This window comes from Chaetodon trifascialis, chromosome 17, assembly GCF_039877785.1.
Source record: "Chaetodon trifascialis isolate fChaTrf1 chromosome 17, fChaTrf1.hap1, whole genome shotgun sequence".
Lineage (NCBI taxonomy): Eukaryota > Metazoa > Chordata > Actinopteri > Chaetodontiformes > Chaetodontidae > Chaetodon > Chaetodon trifascialis.
In genome coordinates, this window is record NC_092072.1 from 22941365 (window position 1) to 22950842 (window position 9478).

At 42.4% G+C, this 9478-nt stretch overlaps 1 protein-coding gene across 1 annotated transcript; it reads left to right on the forward strand.

Moving 5' to 3' along the window:
- The first annotated feature begins 4264 nt into the window (after positions 1-4264).
- Positions 4265-8344, forward strand: arl4ab (ADP-ribosylation factor-like 4ab). Its single transcript, XM_070984297.1, has 2 exons — positions 4265-4386; positions 5591-8344. The coding sequence occupies exon 2, from the start codon at positions 5669-5671 to the stop codon at positions 6272-6274; it is 606 nt and encodes a 201-aa protein (XP_070840398.1). The 5' UTR covers positions 4265-4386; positions 5591-5668; the 3' UTR covers positions 6275-8344.
- The last annotated feature ends 1134 nt before the right edge of the window (positions 8345-9478 follow it).

The following is a 9478-nucleotide window of genomic DNA, read 5'->3' on the forward strand; positions in this document are numbered from 1 at the left end:
ATGTAGTCAATGCCAGATTGGGCAATGTCTGGTTTGCCATAGATGGACCTCTGCTGTGTATCAGTCATAAGAAGGCTGAAGAGGGCTGAAGCCTATCCCAGCTGTCAACGGGCAAAGGCGGGGTACACCCTGGACTGGTCACCAGTCGATCACAGGGCAACACACAGACAGACAACCATTTACGCTCACACTCACACTCACACTCACACTCACACCTAGGGGCAATTTTGGAGTCACCAATTAACCTAATGAGCATGTTTTTGGTCTGTGGGAGGAAGCCGGAGTGCCCAGAGAGAACCCACGCATGCACAGGAAGAACATGCAAAGTTCGCACAGAAAAACCGGCAACCTTGTTGCTGTGAGGCACGCGCACTACCTGCTGTGCCACCATGCTGCAACTGTGAATATATGCTTGCTAAATGGATGGGTGAGTGGGGGTGGGAGGGGGGCTGAAGTCACTGTCATTTGTATATTTAAATATTATGAATAGATTTGGTGTCTATGCTTTTGTCTGTTTCTGAATTTAGATTCAGATTAGAAGATTAGAGAAATAAATGACTCAGATGATTATGACTACAACAATTACTATTAAAGATGTTAAATAAGATTGCATCGATTCATTTAATGACATTTCATATTTGAAACTTACATTTCCTGACATGTTTTGCTTGTGATCTTGTTGAGACATTATCAGCCCACAGGGATTGAGGAACCTAAAATTCAGAGTAGAAGATCTGATATACAACCCCAAATCCAAAAAAAAGCATAAAACAGGCTGTGATCATTTGCTAATCCTTTTGCTAATCCTACACTTAAAGTACTGGATATGTCCACTAGAGGACCTGCAGGACAAGTTAAATTTGAAAAAGAGACTATGCTCTCTGAGCTTTTCAGCTGTTTGGTTCTGAGTTATGATAGACTGGCAGAAAAAAAGTTGCTGCAAAAGCAGCAAATGCTGTAGAGCTCACATCACCCCACAAGGTTCACACTCCAAATGTTTCAATCAGATGCCTGAATATTTTCAGTAGCACACACACAGGTCAGATGCTGTGTGTTGGCTTCAGGGGACACAGAATTTGTGTATTTGTACAATATGAAATATGGTAAATATATTAGTGTAAATAGAAATGTTTCTGTTCAGACTGTGACAGAAACCCAGTTCTGTGTTTGCAGAATGGGTATTCCGTAACTTAGTATTCTGACTGGGATAAAAGCAGTCTGTTGCGGCGTCTCTCGTCTCTGGAGGACAGGCTATTTTTTCTATTGGTGGCTCATTAAGGGTCTTTTTCATAACAACTAAAGCAATTGAGTGCTAATCATTTGTGAGATAAATATCTGATTGGCCAAGTCAGTGGAAAGACTAGAATGAGAGCTGGTTTGATTGGATCACTTGTCTGTTCCAGAGTAAGATCAGTCTAATGTCTGTCTTCAGCACAGAGCTGAAGTCAGGACATGGCTGGTTAAACACCTATGAACACTTCTAAAGCTCACTAACTAACACGGTGTACCTCAATTCTTTAATCTGTACAAAGGCAGAAATGTAAAAACCACAATTTGTAGTTACATGTTGGAACTATTCAGTTCATCCACGCAGCACTTCTGTGCAGCACCTCTGGCTATAGTGAGGTTTGCCAGATATGGCCAGTGAGCACAGGCTTGGGTCTCTGTTTAGGCACGACGGCACCAAACCTGACAACCTTGCTGTGATGACAAGACTCTGTGCTGTTGTGCATCGTTCGTCCAGAAATAGTTCCAGCACATAGCTCCCACTAAAACCACAAATTATCATGTTTTCACTTCTGTTTGAAGACACAGCATATTAATCAATAAGCTTTGGAGGTGTATTTTTTAGACAGAGCTAGGCTGGCTGTTTCCCTCTGCTTCCAGTCTTTATGCTAAGCTAGGTGTGAGTGTGAATGGTTGTTTGTCTTGTGTGTTGCCCTGCGATCGGCTGGCGACTGGTCCAGGGTGCACCCCGCCACTCACCTGTTGACAGCTGGGATAGGCTCCAGCCCCCCTGCAACCCCGAAAGGGATAGGCGGTATAGAAAATGGATGGATGGATGAAAAACTGCTTCAATGATCACATCAAAAAAGTCCTAATGCAAGTCTTTACACTGGCTTTTAACATGCCAGAGAGCTGTAGATGAGTCTATCACTCAGTTGTTGTGTGTGATGGGGTTAGTGCCATCAGTACAGGAAATAGGCTGTTCCCCACAGAAGATTGGCCAATTAAAGCCAATACAAAGACTGGTGTGAGACTGTCTGTAGACAGTGATGCTTTGATTGACACCAAAAAACCCAATCAGCATGTTAAAAAGTAGCTACGTTCTTTCTTTTTTTATTTCAGATGACAGATTTTTTTGTTTTTCCATAGTATGCATGAATCAGTTTTTTTAACATGTGAAGTGAAAAGCCATGATGTTTAATTAAGATAACACACACACACACACACACAGTCTTGTTGCAGCTACATCTGTGCTTCTATTTCTGTGATGGCTGTTTGGGTTTGTTGTGTGGTGCTGGGAAAAAACTTAATCGCTCACTGCCTTGCTGATATGCAGTGGGTGGCCAATCAGGTCTGTCACAGTTCCAGTCAAGTGAATGACAGGTTTCAGAAAACCGACCTGCTTTTAATAAAAAAAAACAAAACAAAGCAAAAAACAAAAAACAAACAAACAAACATCAAACTGTGTTCAGTTCTGGGCGTTTTGGGACAGAGAGCAACATTTAGTTTCACATAAATGTTCAGAAATGGCTCACAGAGCTTCCAAATGACCATCGCTGCTGTAATGTAGTGAAAAAAGGTTGTGAGTTAGGCGAGTTTAAAGACCTAAAGTTAAACGTGTTATCAGTTAAGAGCTGTTCTTTGTATTTTATCTAAAAACTAATGGTTTGGTAGCACGGTAGCACAAGTGGTAACACTGTCGCCTCACAGCTAGAAGGTCCCCAGTTCGAATCCCGCTGTGGGCACTGGTGGCGTATCCTCCACCTGCCCTCGGTGCCTGCTGCTCGAGGAAAAAATGGTGACCAATGGTGACGAAAGAAAGGATGGGTCCCCGGGTGCCGCGGGCAGCTGGCAGCCCACTGCCCCTGGATTTCACAAAAAAAAGCATGTAATGGGTATGGTGCATGTATGCTGTGATAATAAAAAGTACGTTCTTCTTCCTCTAATGCGTCAGAATTAGAGGACTAGTGAAAGGAAAAAGGGAGGCATTAAAATAAAATCATCGTCTGGTGGCCTCAATTCTGTCGACTACTTTTTGGGGGGATTGCTTCTGAGTGACAGAAACAGGTGACGTGCGTGAGCGTGCGTTACTCCTCGTTCACGTGTGCTCGAGACCGCGGCAGGCGTTGTTCACAGCCAATCAGACCGCGAAATGGGACTGTCAAGTTAACGAATGTTAGGCTGAATGAGACCGGAACACCCATCATCTTTCCTTCGCAATAAAAGCATTAAATACGTTGATAAACAAAACAACTGGAGTTAACAGTGAATACCTCAGGAACAATTCTAAAATATAAAATGAGTTCTTATTTTCCTGTGTCTCATATGAAAAGTTCAGTACAAGTATTATATAATGGAAATAATTTACACAAAACGGTTTGTTATCAGATGTGAAAATCCTGTCGCTCAAAGGGTTTAAAATTATCTTTCAGTATTATCTTTTATTTGTTAGACGTTGTTTCTTAATTTATTAATTCTTTGTGGTTTTTATAATATGAGTATGGTTTTAATTTTATTTAATATTGCGTGATCTGAGGGAGAAAGTTCATTCCTTGCCTTGGGAACAGTAGATTAACTCAGGATCCACTTTCTGAACTTTTCTTGGGTAATGATGAAATTTGATGACTTGGCAAAAACCTGTCAAACTGTAATACATGATCCATCCATTCATTTTCTATGACGCCTATCCCTTTCGGGGTTGCGGGGGGTGCTGGAGCCTATCCCAGCCGTCAACGGGCGAGAGGCGGGGTACACCCTGGACCGGTCGCCAGTCGATCGCAGGGCACAAACAAACCAAAACAACAAAACCATTCACACTCACACCTAGGGGCAATTTTAGAGTCACCAATTAACTTAATGAGCATGTTTTTGGTCTGTGGGAGGAAGCCGGAGTACCCGGAGCCACTGTGCAGCCATAATACATGATTTGAACGTTAATTGAAATTAGTTCCTAAGTAGCTCAGCAAAGACTTATTGTGAAAAACTATAGCGGAAATCGTGTTGTTTACTCCGTCCAGCTTGGCGCCGCTGAGGAACAGATAGGAAGTCCTTACAGCTGAGCGTCTCAATGGGTCCGAGGACATGACTAGAGCGACAAGCGAAAGCTCAGCTCCTGAGGACATTCTGTCAGTTTGTAATGGACTAACATTCTTTTCAAAGGTAAGTTTTCTATGACGCTACTGTGAAATGTGCTTTTCGTCGTAGATCACATCGTGATAACTGCTGTCAAAATGACATTTATCGCAGATGGTAGCCTAAATGTATTTCCCTGAAAGAAACTGTTCACCATCCTTCTGTGTTTGCCATGTAACGGTAACGTTACGGTTCATTAAGGTTATATATAAATGTGCAGGCCTGGCTCACAGCCCCACTGGGCCCAATAAAGCCAGTTTAACTTTTAAGATTTTTCAACACTTGTTGGCACCATAGCCTAACGTCGAGCCCAATCTGAACTAGCATAGGACCCAGATGAATTAGGCGCCAGAGTCCATTTAAAAATCTCGAAAATTAAGACGGCTGACTCACTTCAAATAAAAAGCTAGCATTACCTGTTGTATTTGATATGAGTGAGGATTTTTCCTTATCTCCATGTGAACAAATCCCCGCTATTAAATTCAGGTTAAATCTAATACACCAAGCAGCTTTCAATTTCAATATAATGTACACTTTGACAATTCACCTGTTTACGGTGTGCTCTGTCTCCCTCAAGTAATATGCAGTGGGCAGGGCGGGAGCGGTCGCTGTAACCAATTTTGAAAGTCGCGAATTTATTGCAATTTAAAACTTGAATGCAGACCATATATATGCCGAATTTATCAGAACTCCTTGGTGATTTATTACAAGTGCTGATTTATGTTTTTGCAATATGCGTATGTTTACTGATGCGCAAGGCTTTATTAATGTAGGGGTTTTTAAAATAGAAATTCGCTTTGTCCTTTCAGCATAAGAGACGTATGTTGCCGAGCAACACCTTTTTTAGAGCAACATCTCTATGTCATTCTGCTCTGCTGTTAAAATTATCCTCTTCTGATCTGTTCCTGTCACTGAACATTGCATGATTGGTTAAATCTGGGATTTCGGTAAAATTCAAAAGCCTTCATCCTGTTGTTGACTGAGTCACGCACTGAATAGAAATTAGCGTATGAAATCCCTGCTGGCTGCTGCGGCGCTACATGTGCAAATGGGCTGCGATCCACCCTGCTGTTTTATTTTTCATTCATCTCTCACTGCCAGGATAATGTGAGGATGTGTAGTCCAAGGGGAGAGGGGGATATAATCACTTGTTGGGTGTTAGGTCTTTTGTAAAGCAATGGAGTGCTGGGTGTTTGTGTGTACTCATTATGCATACCCCAACCCCCCACAGGCTCCTGCTGCAGTCCCCGTGGAATAAAAGCAGCCTGGTCAATATTTGGTGACGGTCCTTCCTGCTCTGTATACCAAGATGGGGAACGGATTATCAGATCATCACTCCGTCTTCCCCTGCCTGCCGTCCTTCCAGGCACTCCACATTGTCATTCTAGGACTGGACTGTGCGGGCAAGACCACTGTACTGTACCGCCTGCGTTTCAATGAGTTTGTGAACACTGTCCCAACTAAAGGCTTTAACACAGAGAAGATCAAAGTGTCACTTGGAGGTAGCCGACGGACAGCATCCTTCCACTTCTGGGATGTAGGTGGTCAGGAGAAGCTGCGGCCTCTGTGGCGCTCTTACACGCGTTGTGCTGATGGCATTGTGTTCGTGGTGGACTCGGTGGATGCTGAGCGCATTGAGGAGGCCAAAACAGAGCTGCACAAGATCACACGGCTGGCAGAGAACCAGGGCGTGCCAGTCCTGGTGGTGGCTAACAAACAGGACCTGAGGAATTCACTCAGTCTGGCTGAGATGGAGAGCATGTTGGCTCTGGGCGAGCTCAGCACCGCCACACCCTGGCACCTTCAACCTGCTTGTGCCATCATCGGTGAGGGACTACAGGAAGGTCTGGAGAAGCTGCACGCCATGATCATGAAGAGGAGAAAGATGCTGCGGCAACAGAAGAAGAAGAGATGATGTGCTACTAGTGGAAACTATGAAATATGAGCTGGACCCAAAGCTTCATCAAAACTCATGCGAGCTGCATACAATGATGGCCCATTGTGTCAAGTCAATTGCCTGCCCTTTGAAGTCTCATGGGCTGAGTTTGATCCTTCCAATGGAAATGTTTGTTCAGGTCAGCCAGTGTTTGGCTGCCACAGAGGACAGTGGGATTGATTTTACCCCATGGACTGGATGTCAACAATCCGGTCAGCAACAAGTCATTCTAAAGGATGTCCAGTATTATGCTATACAGCAGCAAGATATGAAGTTTACACTGAACACTTTAAAGTGGACAATGAGCTCGAACTTGTCTATTTTCTGTTATTTGTTAAAAATATGTGCTGCTTATTGTTCAAAACAATCAGTCTTTATATTTGTATTCTACCAAAGCTTGTGTTGAGATGGCTGGCAGGACAGTATTAGAGCAAACTGATCAAAGTTGCATATGTCAGTATTGTGACAAGTATTTTGTATCCATGTGGCACAATCAGAGTTTCGTCCAAAAGTTTACATGAAGACTAATGACTCAGTAAGAGCAGGATGCACAATGGCCCTAAATCAAGGTAACACTGTTCAAATGGCTGTTAATAATGGAAACAATTATTCAGTTGTTTGGTCGTGAACCGACCTTCCTGCAGCCACATATTCTGAGCACAGCCACACTGATAGTAGAAAATGTAAATCTTTCTAATCTAACAATACGTTCCGGTGTTAATCCTCCTGAATGAAAAGGGGCAAGGGTTTCTTTCTACAGTCAACACTTTATACCAACATGATGTCAACAGCAGAATGGGGGAGATGCCCAGTTCCCCTCTGATAGACCAGAAAGCAGTGCAGTGTTTGGCGGGCAGGACATGGCTGCTTATCCCTCCATGCCAGGTTGGGACCTTTGTTTCAGTAATTATTGCATTACCTCTATTACATGAGTACCACTGTAATGTGTGTGTACAGACCATACAACACTTGATAATTACAAGTAGCAGTAAAATTAATAAAAGTAACATTATTGGAGCAGGACCAATAAATCTGAACAACCTATATTGTATTATGTTTATATTGGTTAATTGCAGATAAATCAGTGTCAATGTATTTAACGATTTGGCTATATCATTTATTGCATTGGTTAGGGCACATTAGCTTGCTAGCAAGGCTGGGTATCATCTGAAAAATTTTAGTGCCATCATCAAAATGATACTTTTCAATAAATTACATTTAGGAATACAAAACACATTTTTTTACCAGAGTCTTTTTCATTTAACAAGAGAAACCAAAGTGCTCATATTTTAAGCATGTAAACACAAGCAGCCATAAGGCCTAAGTAAGATGTCTAAAACTAACAATTTAAATTAGAAACTGTTTCATTACAGATTGAGCTATAGCCCAGATTAACATCTAAAACTTCACCTTTATTCAATGAGTTTGTGTCATAGGTGTAATGCATTAGTAACTATGATAAAAGGTCCCGTAGATGGCTCCTTCACAGAATCACATAGGAGCAAATGGAAGGAAAGCGGAAGCACCAAAAGAGAAAAATAGTTCATCACAAAACAGATGATTTCAACAACGGGCGAAAAGCTCTCCGTTGCGTGTGGCTGTAGAAGGTGAGGCTCTTTGGCTGGGCGAAGCTGTGACTTCATCACCGTCATAGCTCCCTGTAAATGTGTCTTGTGTTGTTCAGTTGATTGACAGGCCCAGTTGGCTCAGCAGGAATATTCCTCAGCTGCCTGTCGAGCGTCTGTCTTCAGAGACGGGCTGGTGTCAGACCCAGCCGCACCTATGTCTGACGACACATTCACATATTCAGCAGAGCCAGCGTTTGAATGCACTTTATAGGTCCTTTTCCTGACATTCAAAAGGAACACTGACAGAATTCTGTATAATTCTGAAACTGGACGAAATGAAATATTGCTTCAGAAGAAGCGTTTTACATACAGTATATAAAGAATATGTTGCCAGGTTTCACTCTCCGACTCTGGCAGAGTGTTCATAGTTATGTGTTTGATCCACTTTGTTCACTTGGAATAAAGAACCAAAAGGACAGTGATGTAGTCGGTGTTGTGTTTGTCTATCTTATCAGCTGCTGATCAGGTCAGAGCACTGAACTGCTGGTTTGTTCCCCACTCATTGGTTTATGTGTAACTGACAAACTGTTCACAGCAGAAGAAGAAAAAAGGCTGAGTCAGGGCTGCTTTTTAGGGAATCTAAAGTGCAGTTCCTGGAGCTCATGTATGCAGTCATTCTTCTACACTGTACCAGTTTAACCTCTCCATACCCTCAACTTGAGTTTGTTGCATCATTTTGAAAATTCAAGGAAACGCTGTATGCATTTATATTAACAGCAAACCCAGAGGGACATAGCGCAATGTTGCTTAAATCCAAATGATCTGCAGTGTGCCCTTCATATCGACAGCTTACCAGAATTTACTGAAGAAGGCTGTGAGATGTTTGGCCCAACAGCTGGTAATTGGACCTTTGAGCTTCCATATACTGTTCCCAAATGTCAAGAATGAACTTCCATGCTCAAAAAGTAAATTAATAAGATGAGTTCAAGCTCCAGAAGTTTGCAACTGAATGAAATACTCGTGAGCTGTAGCTGTGATCACTGCCAGCATTTGTGTCAGCTGCCCCTCGATGTCTTGCTATTATTACAGCCATGTCTGAATTTCACCAGTCAAGCTAGCGACCAGTGTTACCAAGTGCCAAAAAACAAGAATCTGCTGAGCTTTGCAGGTGAGCAGTGGGTTTGCAGGGCTGCAGGACCCCAGGACAAAAGATGAAACATGCCTTCCTATTATGCCAATTTGCTAAAAACTTATACAAACAATGATTAGTGCACATCCAGCAACATTGCTGCTGAAGTGGAATCTACAAAGGATTGCAGGAACTGGTCTTAATAAAAACTGAAATAACTAATAAAAGATTAGCGTTTAAAGATTGACCATCCACCACCGTCTAGACAAATTGAGTGGATTCCATGACAAAGAGATGATCATGATAAAGTTCCAGTGGGGTTTATAGTCATTTGAATTTTTTTTGTAAATATCAGGGTCCTGATCTTTCTTCAGGAACAGCTCTGTACAGCACAAATTTTCAAAATCATCCACGTGCTTCATAGATCTTATTGACTGAGCTAACCACGTTTAACATAAAAGCAATGCCATATTAAACTGCTGGGAT

Bases quoted from the DNA above. Each gene is read 5' to 3' on its own strand.
- arl4ab (XM_070984297.1), top strand. From the start codon at position 5,669: ATGGGGAACGGATTATCAGATCATCACTCCGTCTTCCCCTGCCTGCCG.